This window comes from Hippocampus guttulatus, chromosome 16, assembly GCF_054856545.1.
Source record: "Hippocampus guttulatus isolate MCC_2025c chromosome 16, RoL_Hgut_1.0, whole genome shotgun sequence".
Lineage (NCBI taxonomy): Eukaryota > Metazoa > Chordata > Actinopteri > Syngnathiformes > Syngnathidae > Hippocampus > Hippocampus guttulatus.
In genome coordinates, this window is record NC_141276.1 from 6,236,938 (window position 1) to 6,261,608 (window position 24,671).

The following is a 24,671-nucleotide window of genomic DNA, read 5'->3' on the forward strand; positions in this document are numbered from 1 at the left end:
CGTGGATTTCTTGTCTCTTAGCAAGGGCCAAGAACACAACAAAAACAAGACATCGTGTCAACCCTTTCACGCACCCTGTAACCTGATAACATGGCAAGCTGTAGTAACCGCTGTCCGCGAAAGGGTTGAAGGTGTAAATTTGCAATGTTTAACGGGCGAATGATATCGGGTAATCTCGCTTTTAACAAAATAGCAGTGCTAACAAGATTAAGCTAGCATTAGCCCTGTAAATATTACCCGTGGCTGCCATGTCGATAGTATGACTTATTCAAAATGCGAGTGTTACTGTAACACTAAGGGCCTCTGTGTTCATCGAAGGTGCATGCGGAAACGCTGGCGTATCCTGACTTTCATGCCAATTTCCTGTTTGCCAATTTGACAGACAACGCTGCGTCATTCCGGGTGTTCCAAAGAAACTAGCGTGTGTCCTTGACGATACGCACAGCGGAATCATAATTTGGTGGCGGAAAGTCAGTCTGTCATTAAGACTGCTCAGATCACGTCAAAATTGTGGTGCTGGTCCAATGTAAATTTGATGATGTATGACTGGGTGGCACAAGCAGACAAATTTATGTTTCCCTCGAATATATACCCCTGCCTGTGTAAAGTCACGAAAATACTGAATGAGCTTTTCAAATTTAAAAAAGTTTTTTTTTTAATTATTTTATAAAGAACAATACATGAATACATCTGAAAATGTACGGTGATTTCTTGGATTAAAATACATCTTGAATGTACGTATTTATTTACAAAGCAACTTCCTGCAAAAATGTCAACAGAGCATCATGTTGTTTTACTGATAGGAGATTTCAAGTTGACGTCTTGTGTATCAATCCCCTTTCAGCCTTGAGGTTGTCGTCTCTTTTAGGTGTCCGCGCGTTGAGCTGTCCGGCGACCCTCCGTGCGGCGGTACGGCGTATTCCTCAGATCTAAAAGGTGGAGAACCAACAGTTAAGGGCAACGGTATGACCAAGCAAACACTTGACACACAAGTCCATTTGTCACATTGTTTTACCTGTAATGATATCCTCCAAAGCACCGTCCTTGCCCTCGCGCACCTGAGGTTGCACCTGCTTCCTCTTCAGTTCGGCAATGAAGTCCATTTTGGGCATCTGCGGACCCTAAAAGAATATCAAGACACAGAAAGAGTTAAAATCGAGTCCAAAAAAAATTCAAACATCACATGACCCAGCCCAAACAAACAGGTCAGCCGTGGTGTTCGCAGGCTTGTTTTCTTGCTAGGAAATCAAGTATGGAGACGAACTGCAACAGTTTGAACAGTACAAAAATGTGTGCTTGCAACGCGATGTTTTTTCTGTCTCCATTGATCTTCCCATATTGTGTGATGAAGTTTGACATACTACCAAAAGCACGTTGCCAGTCACATCGTCCACTTGCCAGAAACCGAGCTGCATCGATTTATAATATTTGCTGTACCTTACCTTCTTTGTTCCATGTGAGAACGTCTGCACTGTAGCCAAAAATCCTAATCTAAAATACATGTCCTTATTACACCCCAAATATTTTACCTTATGGCCTCCGGCCTTTGCTGGCGAGCTATCTTGAGTTTGGCTCATCTCAAGCTCCATTTTCTTCTTCAGCTGATTGTCTTGCTCGGCTTTCTGCCACCCAAAAAAACCAAAACTGAATCATCGGGTCCAGATGTTCCACTGTTTCGCAACCCCACCCGACATTCTCACCTTGTAGGCTTTGATAAAGCGTACAAATAGTGGGAAGAACATGGCCGGCTGCGTGGTTTTGGGGTTCTCGCCGAAATACTCCACAACCGAGCAGTAAGCCTCCTGCGCAATGGAGAAGTTGAGGTCAGGTTGACGCACAAGCTCACTTGTTGGCATTGGAGGCTAAACCTGAGCAGTCTTGCTGTCTTTCTTCAGAGACTCCAATGGCTCGCTGTTGCTTTTGATGAACTCCTTCAAGACCGGGCTGTCATCCTGTATCAAGAACTCCTTCTTGGTCATTTCCATCCCTCGCTCCAAGGAGCGGATGTCCTGGAGGATGCTGTCCAAGGACACTGGCAAAGAGACAGGAACTTTCGAGTCGGCGCATTGGTGTCACACAAAAGACGCAAACCTGAGCAAGTACCAAGGGCTGCCTTGTCCACAAAGTGGAGCTCCGTGTGGAAGTTGGCCAAGTCGGGGTACTTCTCATGGACAATGTTGGCAATGAAGTGGAGCAGCGTCTGCGTGCGGTCTGTGGACTTTGTTTCCAGTAGCTGTGAGACAAACAGAAGTTGACATCGTTCCTTGAAAACCTCCTTCTACCACCGATCTCCATTACTCTCTTGGGAAGCCACTTACAAGGTCCAGACTCTGCAGTCTAAAGCCATAAGCTGCCCCTCTCTTGCTGCTGTTCATGTAGTTGCCAAACGCTAAAACGATCTAAATGCAAAAAAGACAAAGTCAGCATCTGTCTGAAGCCTTCATGAGAAAGTTAAATCTCTTTGACTGACCTCTAAGATCTTCTTTAGTTTGGCCGAAGACTTGATGGACATGGACGCGGCGATGATGGAGTTGATTTGCTGTAGCAGAGTACAAATGCTCTTATCATTGTTCCAACACTTTCGGATGAGGCTCGACTCACCGGCTGCAGTCGTTTGACACTCTCGGGAAAGTTTCCCATGAAGGTGAGCGTGTTAATCCGCTGGCTCAGGCGAGGGATCTTGCCGAAGCGCAAAATGAAGCGGTCTTCATCCGTCAAGTCCTCGAGGGGTCGGCCGTCATTCTCGTAGTTGATCAGCAGCTTTATCTCAAAGTCTGAGGGTATAAAGTGCTCCAATAGCTCTAGAAAGTCAATGGACAAGGACTGCTGATCGTACCTGTAAAAGGGAAACAACAACAAGACTGTTTTCCTTTAAAATTCCACAAAGTCATGAAGGAGGTCAGTTAGGCAGTCCGTACGTCTCGATGGCGGTGCAGATTTGCGAAGGAGTCATCCCGCCTTTCCGTAACGTGATGGCCAAATTCTTGGCCTTGTTGGGGTCAATCAAAGATGTCTTGCTGGAAACCTTGGGCCCCAACTTCTTTTTCACCTTCATCGGGTCTGTCGGGTTACCTTGCGCCTTAGTCTTGAATTGTTCTTCAAACATCTCCATGTTCAGCTCCTGGATTGATGTAGAAGAACGATAAACCTTGTGCCCTCATCTCAAGACCTCCAGAGACAGCTCTCTGTCCGACGTGTGTCCTACTACCTCCAAGACTTGTTCATCATCCAGCTCATGAAACACAGTTCCCGTGACCTGATTTGGTTTTAGAGGCTGCCAGTTCAACAACGGCATCCTGAACTTAGTCTGGATAGTCTTCTTACTTTTCATCCCTGAAGAGACACAAAGAGACCATATAACTATCATTTTAGGATTTTAGATCTGGATCTAGATCCTTCCACCACTCAGAAAGTCTCACTACCAGACAGAATGCTGGGGACTCCCGGAGGGGGTGGAAGAGAAACACCAGGTGGAGGCGGCGGAGGTGGTGGCCGTTCTCCAGTGGCAGGTGGAGGAGGAGGTGGCGGCGGTGGTGGCGGCCCTCCTCCGGCGGCAAATTGAGGAGGCGGTGGTGGAGGTGGCGGTGCCCCTCCTCCACTAACAAGTGGAGGAGGCGGAGGAGGAGGTGGTAGCAGCCCTCCTTTGGCGAGAGGTTCAGGAGGTGGTGGTGGTGGCTCTCTTCCAGAAGCACAAGGTGGTGGTGGTGGTGGTGGTGGTGGTGGAAGTGCTGAGGGAATCGAGGGAACTGAGGGAGTCGAGGGAGCTGAGGGAGCCGAGGGAGTCGAGGGAACTGAAGGAGTCAAGGGAGCCGAGGAATGGACTATGGATAGATCATCTATATCTGAGGTGGCACAAGCCACCTCGGCCTGGGTTGTTGGTGCCAAAACGTAATCGGTCACGGTGATGGGCACAACTTTGATGTCCAAACCTCCCGAGGGGGTCCTGGTCAAGCAGATCAGACCCTTCTCCTGCAGCTCTTGGATCTTCTGCTCCAGCTCAGACGGTGCCTGAGAAGCCGCCATGCTCAAACGTTCCCTCTCTTTCTCCCGCTCTCTGTCCAGCTCCTTCTCTCGTTCCCTCTGCTGCAAGGTGCTCACCTGAGAGCACGAGTCTCTCAGGCTTTCCTGGAATGGGAAAACACTATTGACGTCTTCCCTCTTATTATGGGGCACCCGCAGAATTGCATGTGGTGGCGCCCCCCTTGGCAATGAAGCCGGCCCACTGAAGCTTGGACTGGAATGAATAACTTGAATAACAACAAACTGCATTCTTCAGGTGAGTAAATAAACATACCTTGAGCAACTCGGCCTCTTTGGTGGCCTGCATGAGTTGAGTCTCTAGCTCGGAAATCTTCTCCGCACTCTGAGACTCCATCTCTTGGAGCTGAGCATTGAGCTGAAAAGGACAGCGCAAGGAACATCTGAGCACACATCCACGACCTCCGCCGCACTCATGCGGTCTACGTAGCCCACCTGAACGTTGTGGTCCTGCAGCTGGTCCACGTGCTCCAGAACGCCGCCTCGGCTCTCGGCGTCCTCCAGTAGAGCACCGACGTCCAGCACGTTGTCCAGGTAGGCCTGAATCTGCACCTGGAGCTTCTCGCTCTCTGTTTGCCGCAGACTCTAAATTACACGGACGATACGCGTGATGCGCATCGGTGAACTCTTTTCACTGGACACTTCATTAGGTACGACGGCAAAGTCATCTCACTTCCAGATATTTGTCCAAGCCCAAATTGGTGAACTCGTACTGCAGGTGCACGCGAAAGTTCATGTTCTCCACGGAATGGACCACAATGTTGATGAACTGCATGCAGGCCACCTGCAAATTGATGTGATTCAATTTGTAACAACCTTTTTCAAATGATTATACAATTCTACGCCCTACAAAACATAAGTAGGACCCACCATGAAGTCAATGTTGCAATCGTCATTGACGAAATACTCCATCAGCTTCTCAAAGCGGTACTTCTCTTTGCTCACCTGACAGGGAGGACAAAAAAACAATTATATGCAGTTTGATTTAAATATCAGTAACATACAGAGTATATTGTATAATAATAACAATAATAATAATATAATTTTGGAGTGAAATGTAGAAAAGTGTTCATATTGTATGTGCATTACACCTTTTTGCTCACATGGGGTGCACGAGCAAAGTGAGTATTAACAGGAGTGTGTCGTCTACTGATACTGTATCTATTATCATTATTATTACTACGAATGTGATTAATATGACAGAACCTCTCTGAAGTTGTCAAAGGCCGACAGGATGATGTCATGTCCTCCTCTGACTAGACAGACGGCAGCCAGCAGCTCCAGCACCAGGGCCTTGGTCCTGTCACAGAAGACACAAGTGATGATGATGTCACAGGTACATAAACACACACACCCACACACCTGTGATTCCTGCTGTTCAGACTGAGCGTGATCTCATTCACGCAACGCGGGTGCGTCATGACCAGGTTGAAACCCGACTGAAACAAAAAGGTAAAACAACATGAGGATGTTTTCAGCCATTCTTGTGTTTCTTCAGTCGTGAGTGATTTTGTTTGTTTTCATGAACGCAAATAACTGTGGTACCTGATAGTTCATGATGGCCCTCAGGCACATGATGCACACATGCACGTCATCTCTGTGACTTGGTGAATGAGACTTCTTGAGCATCTTGTTCCCAATAGTGGAGCTGATTCTGTTTGTGATGACAGCATAAGCGTCAGTCCGCGGTGGACTGTCAATGCAAAAAGATAACCTCGATTTTGTAGAGACATTCTAACCTCACTGTGAACGCTCGTGCCGCTCGGGTCACCCCGTGCGAGTGCGAGCCGCCGCCGCCACTGCCGCCACCACCGCCGCCGCCACCGATCTTGGTCAAGTCCTCAATGGACCTCCCATTGACAGGCCTCGATCTGTCGCTCAGGGTACCGCCGTTCTCGTTCTCCACGTCAAACCTGCAGGAGAAATGCCATATCTGAGGTGACTTTGGTGGATGGCTGGGGGAATATCGGAAAGCTTTTCGAGCTATTGCCGCTGCGCTACTCACGGGGCGTCGCACTGGGCCTGAGACAAATACTCCACCAACACATCCAGACCTTTATTCTGCTCATTGAGGAACTCTTGAGCCCAACTGTAAGACACAAAGTCGTCCCAGGAGATGATTACATTTCAAACAGTTATAGATTCTGAATGCATTCACTTATTTTGGGTGAATTCATGTTGCTCACCCGATGTGGTTGGTGCGCAGGGATATTTCCAAATCCTTGAGGACCTTGGTGGCATCTTGGATTTTTTTCTTCTGATGAACAAGCACCAGCAGAGCATTTAAGTCATTAAAATCATAAACAACATAACGTTGGACTGCAAAGTAACACCTCACCCATTTTTTTTTCGGCAGGCGCCGATTCCGACAATTTGCGGAGAGGATAAATCGGGCAAGAGTTTTTTTTCTTTGGGGGGGGGGGGGGATTCTTTGTCTTATGTTGAAATGTGTTAATGTGATTTTAAAAAGCAATTAAACAATTGTCCAAAATCTCCAATAATAATCTGCAAATATTTGCCGATTTGAAACAGGCTAATATCGGCTGATTCATCGGTTGGGCTCTACTACATAGTACAATCGAGATGAGGGATGATCAAGTTAACTGACCCGGCGAGACACCGCCACTTGGTCCTGGTAGAAGCTCCGGATCTTTGCTGGGTACGTGGACGGAGGACTTTTCACCTGGAAGCGTTCCTGAGATAGCAGAGAGGAGTGATCTGAATGAAACACACTAACACACGGCAACACAGACTAATCGATGTGTGCCATCATCCGACACTGTTACCATGCTGACACCTTTGCGGTTTTATCATTGCGTTTAACCACATATGCGTGCTATGTGTAGGTGCGGGTCCAGGATGTTTCACAACCTCCATGCTTTGTCAAATCAACTTCTTGAAAATGAAAATCTCAATCCATTTTTAAAAAAGGTAAAAATTATATGTACAAAAATAAAAGTGGCGTACAATGAAAAATAAAAGGGGAATGCATTTTGAAATTACATAGAAATTTTAAATAAAATGCGAACATGCTAAAATTGAAATTGAAAAATAAAAATAAAATGTAAATAAAATCTAATTACATTAGACACAATTTAAAATATTTAACCTAGAATAAATGATATTTAAAATTACAATATGTAAAATAAAACAACATACCTGGTCACAGACTAGCTCCCATTTCTTGTCGTTGTCATACTGACTCAAGAGCTGCAGTTTATCTGGTGGCAGGTTCATGTAGCTCTGAAATACAGTAACATTCTTATTACTAACCTGTATTTTTTTTAGCTCTTTTATTTGGCAATATCAGAGATGTTTTGTGACCAAACTGTTATTCTGAGAAGATACAAAAAGAATGCACACAACACCATTCCCACTAAATCCAGTACTTTAAAGCTTTACTCTTTTTTTTAGCTCTGCCAGGGACGTTGTGTCTTTTAAAGCTAAACTAAGACAATTTTTTCTTTACGATTATATGTCCTATACCCCTTTATTATTCTAAACACAGATTGATATTGCGTTTGTAGAAAATGAATCAAGGAGAAATCAAGGAGAAAAATCTCCCTGTTTATAACCATCTCATGGGGCGGCCATTTTGTTCCGTACGCAGTACGGAATTAGCTAGCAAGTTAATTTCAGTGAACAGTATAAAAAAGTGTATTTATTCACTTATGTTGTCATTGGTCAATTATATTTATCCACAACGTCATCCAACAAATTCAAAGTATGCTTTGATTTGAGTCACTCCTAACTTTTCTTTTGTTTATCGCGGTGTACTTAAGGCCCTTGTTGAGTGAAGGTCTCATACGCGTCTTTTCTGTCAAGCTGGCGTCTTTTCTCTTGCTTTCATTGTGGTTTGACAGTTGAATGATCAAGACTTGACCACCCAAAAAAATAAGCCAAGTTCAGGTAGGCGCTCGCTTTTAGACGTGACAAACACGTGCTCATTGCTTGTTTGCTAAACATGTAGCTCCTGTTCATTGCACTTCCTCCAAAATAGTTTGGCTCAGACAGGAATTGACGTCATACTCAATGGCTGAGTGGGTGCGGCCAGCAAATGGAAAAAAAAATGCATTGTTTATTCCACTTCTCCTAAAGCGGGAAATTGTGTCAAAAATGTAAAGGCCCATGTGTCAACACACAGGACACACACACACACACACACACACACACGCTTGGAACTACTGTACCTGCTAATTCTCAAAAGAAAAATATTGGAGAGCAGAAAACAATGTGTTAAGGGAATAAAAATAATGAAAAAGTACATTTTTATACTCGTGATGGCATAAAATACAATAATAACAACAATAAAATAATAGTAATGATAATCACTAGTAGTAATAGTAGTACTGGTAGTATTGTTTATTTGGTAATAAAATTTTTACACAAGTAGAACTAAGTTATTTGTTTTCAGAAGTAATTTCTTCAGCAATCGGCTGGGAGAAATCAATCCACCTGGTCGTTTTTGAATGTCAACTTCCTACGACTTAAACCAAATATGATCGCTTATAAACTCAAAAGTCACAAGATCATAGTGAATGATGAAAATAGAAACATCTCGAGTGCAGCATGTTGAAAGCATGCTGCTTTCCGGTCTTCTGGTCTGTGGCAGTGGTGTGTTGCCCCACTTCCTCTTTAGGGCCTGCACGCATCGCATGCCATACCAAGTCGTGGTGCCAAACTTGTTGGGGTTTTTTTTACATTTCATTTCATTTTTGTAATTGTTTTGATCTCTGAAGTGCTGTGGGTAATTCACGGTTTTTAGGCTTTATATAGCCGATGAACCGTTTATTTTGGCCCTGTATGCAATAGTAATCCGTAATACTGTGGGAGCGTAAAAGACAGCTTTTTTAAAGAGTTATCATGAGTAACATATAAATGACCATTAAGGTCTCATGCTGCGTGCTCACATGGCCTTTAGCATTTCCACATTCCTGTTCCTAGTTTCTGTTGCTGCTGCTTTTTCCCTATCGTATACCTATCCCAATCATTAGCCTGTGCCTAGAGTGTTTGTATGTAAATACAAACATAGACACGAATAAAGACGGTAAATAATAAAGAACTCTACAAAAAGTCTTGCAAATACATACCTACTTTTGCACTGCCCTGTACATTGTAAACATTTGAAATTGTTAATTTACTCCAAAACAGGTGATTTGTACCTAATTCTGCGTCGGAACTTCAGTGGGATTATTACAGTGAGTTTAAAACCTGTTCTTCACTCACCAGCACTACATTGAAGCGCTCCTCCAGCTCTTCCTCGGCAGGCAAGGGCAGCTTGGTGGGAGCCGGCTGCTTCTTGGGCAGCGTCGGGGCGCCGGGCTCGCTCATGACGGACGCCGTGCCCACCGAGCTCCTGGACTCGCGGCCGTCGGGCAGTGACTCCTGCTCCGAGCCCCCGGCATTCCCCATCACTAATCTCCACAAGTAATCCAGGAGGAAAGCCGTGCACAAACAACTTTTCCCAAGAAATCAGCACATACCAGAGCGGGCTGTGCTCACCCTGAAAGAGCGCGTAGGCCTAGATGAGGCCTTGTGGAGAGAGGGGCTGCATCGCGAGGTGGTTAAGGATGGAAGAACAACACCTCGAGAAGAGCTCTGAGTGCGGGTTCTGAGCGGAAGGCGACACACTCTGCGAGGCAGAAAGACAGAAACCACACAAACAGAAAAGCAGAAGGGTAACTTCCTGTACATGGCGACAATGCAACGAACACAGGGTGGAGCGCACACACGGGGTGAGGATTGTGGTAGAAACTGTTAGGGTGGATGTAGATGTTTGAGGTTAAAGATGACATGGTCCTTTTGTATCACATAGACTGGCTACTTTTCACTTGAAGCCACCCTTGGGTTTGATCTTTACCCTTTAAGGGAGGCCAGCTTGCTTGGAGGCCAGTCAAGTGATCCAAGAGAGAAGCAGCGACACCGTGTGGTTTAAATGGACTATTGCATCCCGGCCTGTGACATTTGAGGGGTGCTTGTAAAACAAATGGAACAAACACCCACATGAGTCAGTCACAATGCCTTGACGTTGACAATAAAAGCCGGCATTCTGTTCAAGCGAATGTTTCACGACCATTTAAAGACAGCACTTCTTACTTTGCCAGCTGATCTTGTACTGCGTTTTGATAGCTGAGGGAGTCGTTTTGGCTCTGGGTGCATGCAAAGTTTACCAGAAGGACCGCGAACGCACCAACGTTATTACGGACATCCAAAATGGCGGATCCGACAACGTCGCCCGAGGACCACGGCAAGGTAAACTCGAGTCGTGTGTTCGTAACAAACATCATCTTTTTTTGTCTTGTTACAAGTCTTTTGTGACATCAGCCACAAGTAAGCCGTCGTGCGTTGGTTCGCTTTCGGCCGCACTGGCTGTCAGTGAGTCGAGCTTTGTTGTCTTGCTTGTCAAGTGAGTGTAGTTGTGAGGCTTTTGTGTGCGTGTCTGCTATCGCAAGCCTGTAATAAACGCCGTTTTGGGCAGTTTTTATTTAATTTCATCGAAAAGGAGAATATTTTTTTTGATTGTTGTTGTTGTTGTTTTCTACTTTGAAAAGTGTGTTTGTGAAGTAAGTTTTGGATTTTTTAATCGGTTTGCAGTCAGCGAGTTATGGAACTGTTGAATGAGTCTAGTGTCAGATGCGTGTTAAAATATGCTTTGCAAATAAACTACTCGGTTAACCGTTTTGTTAATACCCCAATTTATTAAAAAAAACGATATTGTTGATGTCCATCAGAGTTGTAACATCACTCTCACTATCAATGGAAATATGGCTCGTCATGAAGGAAACATGGAATATACATCATTTATTACACATGTAATTTTTTGTCGTTGGATTTTTTTTCATGATTATGTTGATTTCATGGTGATTACTTTTAAATACGTTTTTAAAAGGTGTGTTTCTGTTATTTTTAAATGTATTAATATTTTTTTAATCGATGTGTCACGGCTGACTGTCAGGCTAGAAGCATAAACACCCTAAACGGGTCGCCAGCCAATCGCAGGGCACATGAAGATACTGCTATATATTTTTTAAAAAGTCTTATATTCAAAACTTATTCATTGTGTTTTTCAATTAATGGTGTAGAACTTTTTAAATGCTTGTATTATTTTTGTAATTGTTAGTCTGTTGCCATTTGTCTACAAAACAAACATGCTGTTTTGTAAGCTATCTAGGCAACTCTTTTAGAATGTGCAGTAAACAAACACATATTTTCCTGCCTTTTATTGATTTTTTTTTAAAGAGGACATTTTCCTCATTTGGCTTCTCTTAGCAGTGTTGGGCACAAGTTGGGTGACTATTGTGTGGCGGTGTCCTGGTTTAAGCGGCAAACACAGCGGTGATTGCGGTCTTGTGCTTGCGTGAAAAGAAGTAATCAAGCTAGTGCTCAGTGGGTGTTTTGAGTGTTATTGTCCTCATGTAGGCCAGCTCGTGTACTTCATCTTACTATTGTCCCTCTTTTCCTTCTCTCTGTCTTCTGTTGCCCGGTGACGGTTCAGCACTCAGACGTGGCGTTCGGCGATGGCGTCTTTGACCCTGGTGAGTTTGACGCTCTCCATGTCTTGCCTGCATGAAGAAGCTGAAGCTGATGATGATGATGAACATTGAACAATGTTCCTTGTTGCAGTTCTCTTTGCCGATGCGGCCAGGACGGGGAGCCTGGTGTCCAGGGCCAACAGTATCAGCTCAACAAGTGCCTCCTCAGTACCAAACACAGGTGTGTTTCCTGTCAAGGGCTTTCTCTGAGGTATCTCCAAATAGAAATTATTTTTTTCATGGTTTATCTGATGTATTTTGTTTAATTAGTTCACTTGTGACTTTAAAATAGTTCGTTTGGGATGTTCTAAAATTACTTCACAGTTGGCTACTCCGGATTATTTAATGGGACAATTAATGTTTTAAATAATTGAAGGAAAAATATGTAAACCCGCTGTGCGGTCATCTAATATGACAACAGATGATGAGGATAGCGACTGCAGGCATGAGACGTTATACAAGAATTCCTGCAAAGATCGGCGGAGGCAAGCGCACACGCAGGCCGAGCAGAAGCGGCGCGACGCCATCAAGGTGAGAAATGTTCTCAGACTCGGACTACATTTGAGCTGCTGTTGTGTCCTGAGATTTGACGCCGCTTTATCTCCCTCTGCAGAAAGGCTATGATGACCTGCAGTCTGTTGTTCCGACTTGCCTGCAGTCTGAATTTGCTGTGGGAGCTCAGAAGATCAGCAAGGCCACCATCCTGCAGAAGAGTAAGACACCACAAACCTTATCGCAAACATTGTTTTGAAGCCGACATGTCAACAAGGCTAGAACGTCCGAAGAGTTAGCGGAGTACAAGAAATCGAACTGTGAAGAAACTGTTTCTGCTCTAACAAAGTGCTTTAAATAAGAACAAATACAGAACACATGAAGGAAAATAAAATAGCGGTTAAAAATAAATGAATAAAATATTTGTTTCTCATTAGCTCTTTGAGTGCCATTGACCTGAAATGGCATCACCCGGAACCTTAACGAATGCGTCAACATCTAATACTGTCAACTACCATTTTTTTTAATGGGAAAAGAACGCTTGAACACTGCATATTTTGCAAAAGCGCTATACAAATAAAGATGATCTTTGGTTTGACTATTAAGCTAGGAGAGGAAAAACAAAAAAAACATGGTGGATCTTAGGAAATAGAGCATTACAGTCACCTTTGTGATTTATGAAAACGCACACACGCACGTACACGGCACGCGTGCATGCACACGCTACCACATACTACTACTACTAACTACTGTGCAAATAGTTTGTCAAATGTAAAATACACAGGTGATTTTTATTCTTGTAAATACCTTATTTTGCTCTCAAAAGCACTTGTATTGTTGATGTTGGTATTTTATAAAAGAAAAGGACCGTGAGATGTTTGAAGTGGCACCGAATCAATCATTACAATCACTAGTGTTGGCTGCAGCAGCTGAAGTTGGAATGAAAACAAGCTGCTGTTTGTCACAGCCAATAGTTGCACCGTCAGGGAGTCATTTCACACCCACCATACTGAAAAATGGAAGTAAACGTACAATCTCCTGTCCCACTCATTCTTCTTCTGGTCACATGACTTGGTTTTAACGCAAGCTGTCGTCCCTCCCCCTCAATGCCTGTCGGGATGCATTCTTTGCTGAGGGAACACCAGCTGGCTGCATGTTGGGGCGAAGCTCCTTGCAGGTTGTAGCATCGTAAACTAACCACGACGGTGGGCGGGGGAGTAAAATATCAGCATGCTGCAATTGTGCCGATGGTTTAGCACGACGCGAAAGGAATATTAGGTCTGAAAAGGTCAACAATGAAGAACGTGACCACAGTTGAGCACCGACATTGTCAGTTTCCCTCTTCTTCCTTAAGGTACTTTCTTTTGCCGCAATGACAAATACAAATTGCCGAGGTGCAGTCTGCTTTTCGACGAAACCAGCGTGAAAAGCATCCCTGTTACTTCCACTAGGCTGCTACGTCAGCGCCAAATATGGGCAAGCTTGCTCCCCCCCCCCCGACGCTGCCGTTATTTTACGCGCAACACTGCAGCAAATGCCAAGAAAACCAAATGCAGTCTGAAAAAGGCCTTTGCGGGCGCATCCGACAAACGTAACGACGACGCATCCGTTTCTGTTTGCAGCCATCGAATACATCAAGTTTCTTCACAAGGAGAAGAAAAAGCAGGAGGAGGAAGTTTCCCGCCTAAGGAAAGAAGTGACCGCGCTGAAGATCATGAAAACGTGAGTCGTCGGGTACGCAGTTTGTGGCGCTTTTGTTGTCGGCTAACTGCACGCGAAGGGGAAGGTGACACTTAGGGGCGTTTATGAAACAAATGTTTTTGGTAACGTGCGAAAACATGGGTGACATTGTCACATATCTTCACCTCATAGGAATTATGAGCAGATTGTGAAGGCGTACCAGAGCCATCCGCAGCAGGGTGCGAACCAGGTGTCGGACCAGATCAAGTTCAACATCTTCCAAAGCATCATGGACTCGCTTTTTTACTCCTTCAGCAGCTCCGTGTCCGTCAATAGCTTCCAGGAACTGTCGGCCACCGTGATCAACTGGATCGAGGAGCGCTGCAAGCCACTGGTACTTCTACCGCATGCGCCCGCTCCGCTCAAAATTTGGCATTTTATGGGTTTTTTTGCCTTCTTTCCCACTGTAGATGCTGAAGGAATTCGTCGTCGGCGTGCTACAGCAGATCAACGGGCAGCTCTACTGACGCGGGCCGTGACGCCACATGATTGTGTATATACGTTAGTCGCGGGGATTGGGGGGGGGGGCACACTTGATGATTGTCAGATTTTTGACGATTTGAGCCGTTTTGACAATTGCGATAACGTGTCCTTAGACAAAGCAGTCACGTTTTCAAAAGCTGACAACGGGTTATGTGAAAACGGAGGCCTCGGGGATGTTCCCGAGATGTTGAAGAGGGTGTGACTTTTCTCGCTCAGGGCTCACTCTCTGCTCAAAGAGATTCTTTGCCAGAAGTTGTAGAGATTTTACTAAATTGTGCCGATGTGCCTAATATGGCCAGTGAGTGTACATAGACAATGTTAAGTCCATATTGATGGCTTAACGACATCAGCACCGAGAGGAGCCGCCTCGGTACAGGACATTTCAAACAGACTTTTCCAGGGCGTGAGATTTTCCATATTATGTGAAGTATCTAACGACAAGCACTACAATCTCCACTAGCTGCTTCCGCACCGCAGTCCCGGTAAATTTGCACATCAGAGGCGTGACCGTAAAGCCCGCATTTATTTGCCTGTTCCGTTCAGGTGTTGCTCAAAGCAGCAAGATGTTGAGAGTATGTCCAGGGCAGCTTCTGGCATCAAGATAATGAGATGCGTGGTGATGTCAGCACGACAAAAGGGGGCTTGGACATACTCTCCTTTCCATCTCGCGCCATTCAGCCCGTTACGCCTCTGATACTACCTCGCAAGCCGGCTCATTCCCAGGCCGACTCCATCCCGCATCGGTACCTTGCAAAGCGGTAACCGAGCCAAGTTAAAAGGGTGTTCGTTGCCAGTGTGTAAGGGGCTCCTGGGATGTCTTTTGTACAGAAAACTAGGATGTGATTTGTAAATAAATGGCAGGGAGCTAATTGTCCCAATGACAGTTAGTACTTTTATCAATGACTTCAAATGCTTTCATCAGAAGCGACTTGGAATACTTTTTTTGTTGTTGTTGCTTCATTTCTATCTGAAAATGCACAACGACACCAAGCAGTAACCGATTGTATTGACAAACGCTGCAGCCTTCTTTTATCCAAAGCATTTGATCTCGTGGCTCACGATGTCCCAAAACAAGGACTTCTTAGCTCTCGATTACTGAACAGTTAAGTGGTGTGGTTGGATAACTATAATAGCACAAGTAGACGTCATTGTGTACATGCTAAAATGTTTTTTAACCGATGGTGTGCCTCAGGGTTCTGTCCTTGGCTTATTCCTGTTCATTCTCTTACAATTCAACTCTAGATGTCGTTTTCCAGACATAGCTATACAACCTCCACGGTAGTTCAGTATTTTGGTTTATTGGGTTTCAACTGCCTCTGTGCTTGTTTGTTTGAGGCAAACTGCAACATTGTTCCCTTCATGTTTCTACTGATGTTATGCGTTTGATGTTAGCCAATGCGTTTGATGTTAGCTTGGTTTTGAATGTGCTGCTACTCGGTTGAGGCCAGGATAATTCCTTATCTGACCGTCTTTCCTGGTGAAATTAAGTGTCTGAAATAATGTAGTGAACTGTCTTACATTTTATGAAACGCTGTCCAGACACATGGACAAGATCCAGCAAAGCGTTTTTTTATTCCTTTGGCTAAATAGTGCGTGCTGCCAATTTATTAAGCTTGTTATTGATCCTGAACGGGAAACTAAACAGTCACACTCAGCTTTTAAGTACAAGGTGAACATGTAAAATGTACAAAATACAACATATATACATGAATCAGAGTTGTTTGGTACATTCTTCTAAATGGAGCAAACTTGATTTTCAAACAGTTGGCACAACCACCTGGTAGTCTTCATCAGTCTCCACGCCAACCTCCTCCTGAAAAGAAAACGCCACAGATATGTTGCGCTCCCCCCCCCCAAAAAAAGTGTTGCGATAAACTCCAAAAGCTTGATTTCACCCACCAGGAACTCTTTCTTGCTCTTGGGATACCCTTCCAGGATTGTGTCCATCATGTCCGAAGCCTGAGTAGATTCGAGCAAAACTAGTTTCCACACGTCATCAGCGAAGCCGACAATATTTAAGAAGACTTTAAACTCTTATTACCAGTCTCTTCCTCTTTCGCCACTCTTTTACATAAACATTGTGCTCTTTCAAAACCTGCAATTAGAATATTTTGGATGAGACTTAATGTCAAATGCTTAATACAGAATTCTTTATATTTTGCACTGATTGAGCCAAAGTCTAATACCACTGAAGTGATACATTTCATTATTGGGTGTTCAACACTTTAAAAAAACAACCCGGCAAACCTTGTCTTTCTCCTCGGGTGCAACGTGATTGGTGGCTGATTTTATTTTGTCCAGACGCTCATGACATCCTGAACACTCGTTTCTCAGTCGAGTGATCTCGGATGTCATTTCCTGTGAAGTCAGGCTGTTGTTGAGCCCCTTCAACTCTGCAACAGAGGAGTGCTGTAGTCAGAAAAACATGTTCTGAGCTACAATTTCCCAATCAGGAAAAAGTCCATGGGGGGGGGGGGGGGGGGTTCCTTCACAATTTTAATTTTGCGAGAAAAAAGTCACTTTTTTGAAAAAAATTCTTTAAAAAATATAAAATTGACGAATGAGGATTGAGTTCAAATGGAAAAATACTACGCGGCCAAAATAATGTTTTCTTTAACTGAAAGTGCATATACTTGGGGATACAAATATTAGTTGTTTAATAAATTTCTTTTATGCAGGTTTATTTTCTTTGAAATAAAATATTTGGACTCAACATGCTTTCTCATTGGAGAACAACATGGGGCTACTGTACCTGCTTCCAGATGTCTGCAGCTCTGGTTGAGGACCTGCATTTCTTCATTGAGTTTAGCAATATGACTGTCCATAACCTTCAGGTCTGCATCATTCACATCTTTAAACTGAGACTGCGAAGAAGAAAAATAAAAAACGCAGACGCCGCCACATAGGTAAATAAATACTCGATACTCGGGGGACCCGAGAGACTTAAGGATGGCATTGGCATTACACCCGGTCTGAGGGTTGGCACAGCACCGTCATAATTGTTGTGTAGCCCCAGTTAAGCACTTGGCCACTGCAATGTCGGGGCTTCCGACTAGCAGGCTTGTTTATGGCACTTAATGAACGATGTTTGGGGGGGCTATTAACATTCAACTAACCTGATCAGCAAAATAAATCTTCTGTTTGCCGTAAATCTTCTCTTTTATCTTGCCTTCCAGGGCCAGCAGCTCCATGGATTTGACCACTGCCTGGTGACCAAAAACCCCCCAAAACTTCACAATGCTTTATTTGTTTTAAACACAACTTCTCCTCAAATCTAAATCTAACCGTTTTGCCCAATCCGTGCTGTTTTTGTAGGTTACAGAAGACATCCTGGGAGCTGTAAGGACGGTTCTTTTCATTCAGGTAGGCGAGAATGACAGCGGCGCCTGTGTGGATGAAAATGTGCGTACGTATACCGTATTTATTGATCCTTAATCGTGGAAATGTACCGTAAACACACTTAGGTTTGACGGCTTGAATTGTATATCTCTCGTTGCTAGCTACCATGCAAGGCTAATGCTTGACTATGAATTTCTAACTAAAGCTTTTAACAGTTTAACTTGACTACAAATTAAACCGACACATCATTACAGTCAAGATGATAACTTACTGTTGTCCCTTTTACTCATGTTCAACTTGTGTACAGTCGCTTCCGCTTTCTTTCCAAACTGAGTTCCGCGCGCAATGATTCGTCGCAAATAGATCATTCATCAATGCGCGCACCAAAATGTCTTGGAACCCATTGGAAGCTCCCACACAGCTACGTCTTTACCGTAAAGTGTAAAATAATTATGCATTTAAAAAAACATATAATCAATAAATCTGAATATTTTAGTCAAATTGTTTTTAGTGACTAACGATCGATTACATCATTAAAAGAGAGCGCACGTTAAGCACGGCCAGATTAATTTTTATGCCGGACGTGCACTCATGGTCGCAGGAATGGGAAGTGCTAACGCTGTTAATACTGTATGTTAAAATCGCTTTGTTTGGTGTGTGTGTCGGAGGGGGGGGGGGGGGGGCGTCTGCCTATGACGGTCCGAATGGGGAAACTGTCTGGTCGGCGGTGGTATTGATAGCGGGGGCCTGTAGGGAGCGCTAGTGAGGGGGATAATGATGAGAGCAGCTTGTATGGCCTGTAGGTGGGTGTAGTGAGCCTATTATTGCAGTGGTTAGGGGTAGAAGAAGTTGAAGCAGCGCGCTGAGTAATTTGTAAACAAGAGTCAGCTGGGAGTAGAATCGATGACTGCCATGGTGGCTGTTGGCTGCTCGTATCGACCTGCCCAGAAAGTTTGGATGAACACCGTCCGGCTGGTAAAAAGAACGATTCCAAAATAGGTTAAAATTGTAAATGACAGCAAAATCGAGACTACCACAACCGAGCAGACTGTCAAATGTTCTTTGCCTGTTTAGTTGTTTTTGTTGGGGTTCTCACACAAAAAGACAAGCGCTTTAGTTGAAAAGTTTATTCAATATAATTTGCACATAAAAACTATTGCAGAGAAGAAAATGCACAAGTCAGCAGACTGTCAATTGTTGTTTGTAAAGTGAATCCAGCTGTTTTATTGTGCAGATTATGTGATTTTCTTACAATCACACGCTAAAAGTCTAGAATTCAGATAAAAACTGAACTGTGGCTCACTTACAGTATGGATGACCAAGTCATATTTTCATCGTAAAGTCACGGCATACTAGCAAGATTCATGGGCCACTTTTACAAACTAAAATACTGTCATGGTTTACTTAAAGTAAACCAAGTGCAACTCTATATTTCTTGATAAAAAAGAAAAGTTGAAGATGACTTTCACTTACATTGAGCTGTTTAAACATTGTCATTTATAGGGCGTGAGACAAATCCTGAATTTGTTCACGCAGCAAAAAAGAAAATCACACAAAAGTAGCAAAAGCATTGGGGTACAATATTTGCCATTTTCAATTGGTTGGAGGATAGAAATAAAATTTAAAATATCTCGTGCACTTTTTAATGTCAAAATTAGATTGTCTTCTGGATAGAGATGTGCAAATTTGGACAACCGCGGAGAACTTAAGGGGGAAAAAAACAACAGCAGCACAACTCTGGTAACTTCTGAATAAACACGTTTCTGGGAAAGCAACACGGATGGCTCAAATGGGAATGTTGGATTTGGTCCCGTGTTTGTTAGATAGCCCTCTTCTTGTCCAGCCCTCTGTGGGAAAGAGGGCGACATTTGAATGACAGCATTTTGAATGCAGCAACTCACACCCTGTAAAGAGTTATGAGATGGTTCCCCCGCCCAAAATAAGAAATAAAAAGCCGAGGATTCATTATCAAACCAATCCAACTGAGTCTTCCGTGACATATTCACAGTGCCAAAAGTGATATTGACCACATGGGGCTGAGATTGAACATGAACATATATTTTGCTATTATCTAAGACTCCAACTCTCATTAAATGTTTTGTAACTTTTTGTTTGTTTTTTTGTTACTGTGGTTTACCGAGCAGGCTGGACAGAAAGTTGGAGCCTTGACTCTCTCTACGTTGCCCTTCTCCGACGGGGTCCATCTGGCTAAGTTCTGACTGATCCAGCATCTCAAAGTCCTCCACGTCAAAGTCCGTATCCAGCTCCGAGCTGGACTGCTTGCGGTAGCTGCGGTGGGCGCCCGCCTTGGGGGGAGCTTGCCTGTGTTGGGCGGACGGTCGGCGAGGTTGCATGGCGCCGACCAGCGCCGCCCGGATCATGTTGCTAGCGATGTTGCCCGCCAGGTCGCCCATGAAGTCGGAGGCGGGCGGCAGGCCACTGAGGGACATTTCGGCGTCGAGGTCTTCCTGGTCCGAGTCCAGGTGAGCGTCCACGTCCAGTACGGAGGTGCGGTGACTCTGCAGTCCGGAAAGAGCCAGGCTGGGGAGTCCAATGCTGGTGTCGTCGTCATCGTCCATTAGGGTGGCATCTGGGTTGATGGAAGGGAAATCTGGGAGATCCTGAGCAAAAGATTCCTCGGCGTCACTGTGTCTCTCCAGTTCTGAAAGAGTGCGGGGAACAAACAAGAAGACAAAAACATGGACAGGAAGATCCAAACTTATTCTATCAGCCTCCGGTCACAATGCTGCCCAGACAGGAAGATGGAAAAATAACTCACCCTCGGAGCCCTCGGTCAGCGGCGTCTGGCCCCGGGATAGATTAAACGTGCCATTGTCAGTGTAGGAAACCTCAGCATCGGAGTGCTCCGAGTCGGTGAGAGCGAGTTCCTTTGCCACGACGATGTCGTCAAACTGAAAGAACGTTTTGACTCAAACTTAACGCTAAAGCCTAACAAACAAACTTGCCGCTAAGTTAATCAGTTAAAAAAAACTAAACAAAAAAACTCTTGCAACTGGAATTGGTAACAGTGGAGGTTAACATGTGGAAAAAATGCACCTTATGTTGCTTTTCTTGAGATTTATAAACTATTGCTTTTTTTTTTTTTAATCGCAAATGTTTTTTGGTGGTGATGTCAACGAGTTTCTCCCTTGACATTCGGGCTTGTGACACAAACTGACCGTAGGACAGAAGGCTGCCAGTTCCTCCTCGCTGTCGCTGCCTTCACCTGAGATAACGCCATGTAGAGGCATGCGCAGGACTGCAGAAAATATGCAAAAAAATAAAACATAAAAACATCGAGGCGACTTCAGTGAAAAAGCACAGTCCAAGTGAAGGGTTGTGTGACGACGAGGTTTCTCACACTGGTTGTCGAGCGGCTTGGACATCATGTATCCGCAAACGCTGAAGTCCAGCCGCTGCAGGACTGGCTCCAGCTTCACAAACACGCGCTGGAAAACCCTGTGGTACGCCGCCAGAGGGGCCAGGAGCATCACCAACACTGGACAACATGGAGAATTTTGACCAAAACATCTTGTTTTTCTTCATTAGCCAAAATGGATCCGACGAGTAATTTCAGATTATCCACAAGCGCTCCAAGTAAATCAGGAGTTTAACGACATCTGACCTCTTGGACTATGACCTTGCTATTTTATCTTTTTTTTTCTTCTCTGTTTTAAAGGGCGCCTGGCGGGACTCACCAGCCGAGTAGGAGAGCACCAACCCCGGAATGTACCGTCCAATCACGGCCAACGAGGAGAAGAGGCAGCAGGTCAGGATGCAAAACTGGAACACACAAGCGCACACGTTACCATTTTGAAAAATATTTTAATAGGAATTTCCCCCCAACCACCCCTCAACATTGCAATTTAATATAGAATTATTTTTTTCGGATTAGGAATCGGCGCAAAAAAAAAAAAAATACTCACATCTCAGATTAAAATATGTCGCAAAAATTAGTTGACCATTGTCGTGAGGGTCAACACATTCTCAACTGATTATGCAGTTTTGTTTTATACCACTCATGGTAAAAACATTTTCACGTATCTCGTATTGTCCTCACCCTGCCGGGGTTGAATCGTTTGAAGTGCGCCAGGTTGGACGCAACGACGACTGCGCTGACCCAAGCCTCGGCGACGTGGTGGCACAACTCGGGTACGCTGAGGATGCCGGGCTGCACCAGGCCCCAACTACACATGAAAGCAGCATAACACAACGTCACTGCATCGGTTTATTTTATTTTTTTAAAAAGTTTCAAATGTAATACTGTCAGAAAGACAAAAATTCGACTGCAGTGACCAACCTTTCACTTTCACATTCATCCTGGTTTCTGACTGTGGAGAAGAGAGAATATCGATTACAGGGCATCCTCATTTTACGACAATGCACCTGTCTTACTAACGTCAAAAAAATAAAATAAAATAGGAATAGAGACCAACTTACAACAAAGAACAACTTTATTAGCATGTTTTTTTGTCTTGTCACAGAAAAAAAATCAATTTGCCTGAAATAAATAAATGAAAGCGCCACTGCCACCTACTGTAGTGGATGTGCAATTACATTTTATTCTTACATTGGAGGGGGGGGGGGGGACTAACAGGCTGCTCTGCTCTGTCGTGTTGCTCACAGATTGACTACTGATCCACTTGGTGACTTCACGTTTTGTTTTGTTGTTTTTTCCTACCATCCAAAAATAGGCCAGATTAATCTCACTGGCACCAGTCTGCAGGCATCGTCTGCGCCGCTTGTCAAGATCAGGGCACTACGAGAGGGGACGCTTCGAAGCAAGAGTGGGATATTAACTGCTGGAGGTGACACACACATCCCTTGTCTGAGTCCAGCCTTTGGGGGGGGGGGGGGGGCAGCAGGTGGCTCATCGCCTCCGTTCGGACCGCACATTATGCTTGCAGAGAACAAAACGTGTAAGCACCTCTGAGCTTGGGCCAGATCTTGTTCCTCCACGCGTCCACGCAGACAAGGGCGGCCAGGCCGCACGCCAGCAGAAACAACAGACGCAGAGTCGTCAGCGCAAAGAACCTGCGGGACAACGTCAGCTCGTCAAGGGCGACGACACATGCCGCTTGTTCAAACAGCCAATGAAAAGACTGCGGAATGATACAAGACTGTTACGTAAGGCTTGTCACGCACACCCAATGCTGATCTTAGACATGACGCCATCAATTCCGCGCCAAGACATAACAACATGAAGATGATGGTGGTTGTTTTTGCCGCAAAACAACACAGAAAAAGCTACATCCGAGCGATTAACCTGACCAAGAATTTGTTGGCATCGTAAGGCCTGTAATTGAGGTTAGCCATGTGATCTGGAAAGTGCAAAGATCTGGAAAATTAGATTTAGACGCTAAAGACCCGACAAACAACAAAACCCACACAAACACTCACCGCAAGTGCAGCAGTCTTAACAGCTGATCAAAATGTTTTCATAGTCATACTTTTAGTGTGAGCAGGCATATTTTGAAATTGAGGATATTTTATTTTGTTATTTTGAAATTGACCTGAATTTAATAGCTCAGACTGTAAGTCTAAAATATGAAAATTGGTTGCCGGGGAAATGCTTAATTCACTTCCAAAGCACAGCTTAGGTGCACAACTCGGGAGCGGCGCCGGCACTGGGATGTTAAATTATTCAGAATGAAACTGACAAGTGACATGAGTACACAACACCCAAACTTTAATCGAATACCAATGGCATTTTTTGTACAAATCAGGAAAAAAAAGCTGTGTTGGACATTGATTGGCAGGGAAAATGCATGTTTAGCACCCACATAATCAACTATTCACTGAACCAACATCTGTTTGTTGCAGAAAGTAGTTATTTATGACAAATCCCCATTTATTCAATATTTGGTGGGGGTTACAAAAAAAATCCAATGCAATTAATGTATAATGGTAGATGGCGAATAATTATGCTTTTTTTTTCACATGTACAGTTACTCCAACCATAAAATTAGGACTATCTCAACTATTATGAGGCTCAGTTCTGACATGAATTTGTAGTTTGCTTCTGACACCTCAGAGTGATACAGATTTTTCCATTGGACAATATTTAGACAAAAGTAAATCTTCCTTTTTTAAATGTTTTTGGTATTTCTGCAGTCTATAGTGGTTAAATACATTAATATGTACTTCACTGAGTATCTAAGAATGCATCACATGCTAAATTAAGTCGTTTCTAACGCCACCGTTACACAATAATAATCACGTTGTTAGATGCACGCCTCTCAAAAGTTGGCATTTACATCCTTGCCGGGGCATTTCGATACTCTCGCATCAACTTTCCGGGTTAAAACGCGCATGACGTGTACCTAATGAGATGTCAAAAAAAGTTGCATTCTCACCAGAACACAACGTTGACCAGCACGTAGAGCAGCAGACACTGGAAGGGTCTCTCCCACACCAGCACCGACTGCAGGTAGGTGAGCAGCGGCTCGTAGGGCCCCAGCCGGGACTGCAGCGCCGCTTTGACCGCCCGCACCAGAGCGTCCCTTTCGCTGGAGCCCGGTCGACTTCGGAGGCCGGCAGCACTGGAACTCGACTTGCCTGCGGCACCGTCCGCCGCCGCCGCCACGTCTTCCATAGCCCCCGTTTGAGACATCTTCAGATGGAAATGTAATGGGAGGAAAAAAAACATTTGAACGTGCAAATGAGAGAACAACGCGTGGTAGTAGACGATCAGAAGCGCCAGCACAACATCGGTTTGCGATAATCGAGCGGGTTTCAAGAGCGAGATCACTAGCAGAGGAGCTAGGAAAACCCGTCCGGCGACATTAAGGGACTAAATGATAATGGAGCCATTGTGGAAAGTGAACAGTGAGCTGACACTTACTATTTGGACATTTTCGCACGTAGGAGGTCTCGTTGTTGAACTGCAAATATGGCGTAAGCTGTTTTTCTGAGCCCCTTGTCGTCCAATCAGATTGCACAGGGACAAAAGTGGAACGTTGCGTTCAAATGTCTAGGAATTGTGAATACTGTTTTTATTTTGTTTTGACAGAATAAACACTACGTTGATGAACAGATGACAAGTGA

At 44.4% G+C, this 24,671-nt stretch overlaps 4 protein-coding genes across 6 annotated transcripts; 1 reads left to right on the plus strand and 3 right to left on the minus strand.

Annotated features, from left to right (window-relative positions):
- Positions 1–629: 629 nt before the first annotated feature.
- fmnl1a (formin-like 1a) lies at positions 630–9,688 on the minus strand. Its single transcript, XM_086133099.1, has 25 exons — positions 9,265–9,688; positions 7,198–7,281; positions 6,647–6,733; positions 6,225–6,295; positions 6,044–6,127; positions 5,778–5,951; positions 5,584–5,692; positions 5,401–5,477; positions 5,245–5,338; positions 4,909–4,983; positions 4,712–4,822; positions 4,474–4,623; positions 4,295–4,396; positions 3,423–4,125; positions 3,209–3,333; positions 2,919–3,121; positions 2,602–2,836; positions 2,471–2,539; positions 2,319–2,399; positions 2,104–2,233; positions 1,869–2,032; positions 1,701–1,802; positions 1,530–1,622; positions 1,016–1,121; positions 630–929 (listed from the first exon to the last, which is right to left on the minus strand). Exons 1-25 carry the CDS (start codon positions 9,448–9,450, stop codon positions 865–867), a joined length of 3,480 nt encoding a protein of 1,159 aa, XP_085989225.1. The 5' UTR covers positions 9,451–9,688; the 3' UTR covers positions 630–864.
- A 350-nt stretch (positions 9,689–10,038) lies between these two features.
- On the plus strand, positions 10,039–15,996 carry mlx (MAX dimerization protein MLX). The gene is made up of 8 exons (XM_086133105.1): positions 10,039–10,290; positions 11,534–11,573; positions 11,662–11,751; positions 11,992–12,101; positions 12,184–12,283; positions 13,685–13,784; positions 13,935–14,136; positions 14,213–15,996. Exons 1-8 carry the CDS (start codon positions 10,252–10,254, stop codon positions 14,267–14,269), a joined length of 738 nt encoding a protein of 245 aa, XP_085989231.1. The 5' UTR covers positions 10,039–10,251; the 3' UTR covers positions 14,270–15,996.
- Positions 15,839–17,929, minus strand: psmc3ip (PSMC3 interacting protein). Of its 2 annotated transcripts, XM_086133104.1 has the most exons (8): positions 17,896–17,929; positions 17,571–17,671; positions 17,402–17,491; positions 17,038–17,149; positions 16,533–16,678; positions 16,327–16,380; positions 16,185–16,244; positions 15,839–16,098 (listed from the first exon to the last, which is right to left on the minus strand). In XM_086133104.1, the coding sequence occupies exons 1-8, from the start codon at positions 17,912–17,914 to the stop codon at positions 16,042–16,044; spliced, it is 639 nt and encodes a 212-aa protein (XP_085989230.1). In that variant the 5' UTR covers positions 17,915–17,929; the 3' UTR covers positions 15,839–16,041. The 2 variants fall into 2 exon arrangements, with proteins under 2 accessions (XP_085989230.1, XP_085989229.1); XM_086133103.1 differs by having other exon boundaries at positions 15,839–16,244.
- An 807-nt stretch (positions 17,930–18,736) lies between these two features.
- Positions 18,737–24,547, minus strand: retreg3 (reticulophagy regulator family member 3). Of its 2 annotated transcripts, XM_086133101.1 has the most exons (10): positions 24,469–24,547; positions 23,981–24,237; positions 22,552–22,658; positions 21,925–21,955; positions 21,685–21,811; positions 21,323–21,407; positions 20,986–21,123; positions 20,804–20,883; positions 20,404–20,536; positions 18,737–20,286 (listed from the first exon to the last, which is right to left on the minus strand). In XM_086133101.1, the coding sequence occupies exons 2-10, from the start codon at positions 24,235–24,237 to the stop codon at positions 19,748–19,750; spliced, it is 1,497 nt and encodes a 498-aa protein (XP_085989227.1). In that variant the 5' UTR covers positions 24,469–24,547; the 3' UTR covers positions 18,737–19,747. The 2 variants fall into 2 exon arrangements, with proteins under 2 accessions (XP_085989227.1, XP_085989226.1); XM_086133100.1 differs by lacking the exon at positions 24,469–24,547 and having other exon boundaries at positions 23,981–24,273.
- Positions 24,548–24,671: the final 124 nt, after the last annotated feature.

Excerpts from the sequence above, each read along its gene's own strand:
- mlx (XM_086133105.1), top strand. The coding sequence starts at position 10,252 with ATGGCGGATCCGACAACGTCGCCCGAGGACCACGGCAAG. Across the intron at positions 12,102-12,183 it reads AGCGGCGCGACGCCATCAAG|AAAGGCTATGATGACCTGCA; the intron begins GTGAGAAATGTT and ends CTCCCTCTGCAG. Across the intron at positions 13,785-13,934 it reads GCGCTGAAGATCATGAAAAC|GAATTATGAGCAGATTGTGA; the intron begins GTGAGTCGTCGG and ends TTCACCTCATAG.
- psmc3ip (XM_086133103.1), bottom strand. Across the intron at positions 17,150-17,401 it reads AGATTTATTTTGCTGATCAG|TCTCAGTTTAAAGATGTGAA; the intron begins GTTAGTTGAATG and ends TCTTCTTCGCAG. Across the intron at positions 16,245-16,326 it reads GGCGAAAGAGGAAGAGACTG|GCTTCGGACATGATGGACAC; the intron begins GTAATAAGAGTT and ends GAATCTACTCAG.
- retreg3 (XM_086133100.1), bottom strand. The coding sequence starts at position 24,273 with ATGTTTTTTTTCCTCCCATTACATTTCCATCTGAAGATGTCTCAAACG. Across the intron at positions 20,537-20,803 it reads TGGCAGCCTTCTGTCCTACG|TTTGACGACATCGTCGTGGC; the intron begins GTCAGTTTGTGT and ends ACGTTCTTTCAG. Across the intron at positions 20,287-20,403 it reads GCTGACCGAGGGCTCCGAGG|AACTGGAGAGACACAGTGAC; the intron begins GTGAGTTATTTT and ends GCACTCTTTCAG.
- fmnl1a (XM_086133099.1), bottom strand. The coding sequence starts at position 9,450 with ATGGGGAATGCCGGGGGCTCGGAGCAGGAGTCACTGCCCGACGGCCGC. Across the intron at positions 5,478-5,583 it reads GGGCCATCATGAACTATCAG|TCGGGTTTCAACCTGGTCAT; the intron begins GTACCACAGTTA and ends TTTTTGTTTCAG. Across the intron at positions 930-1,015 it reads TTTGGAGGATATCATTACAG|ATCTGAGGAATACGCCGTAC; the intron begins GTAAAACAATGT and ends TCCACCTTTTAG.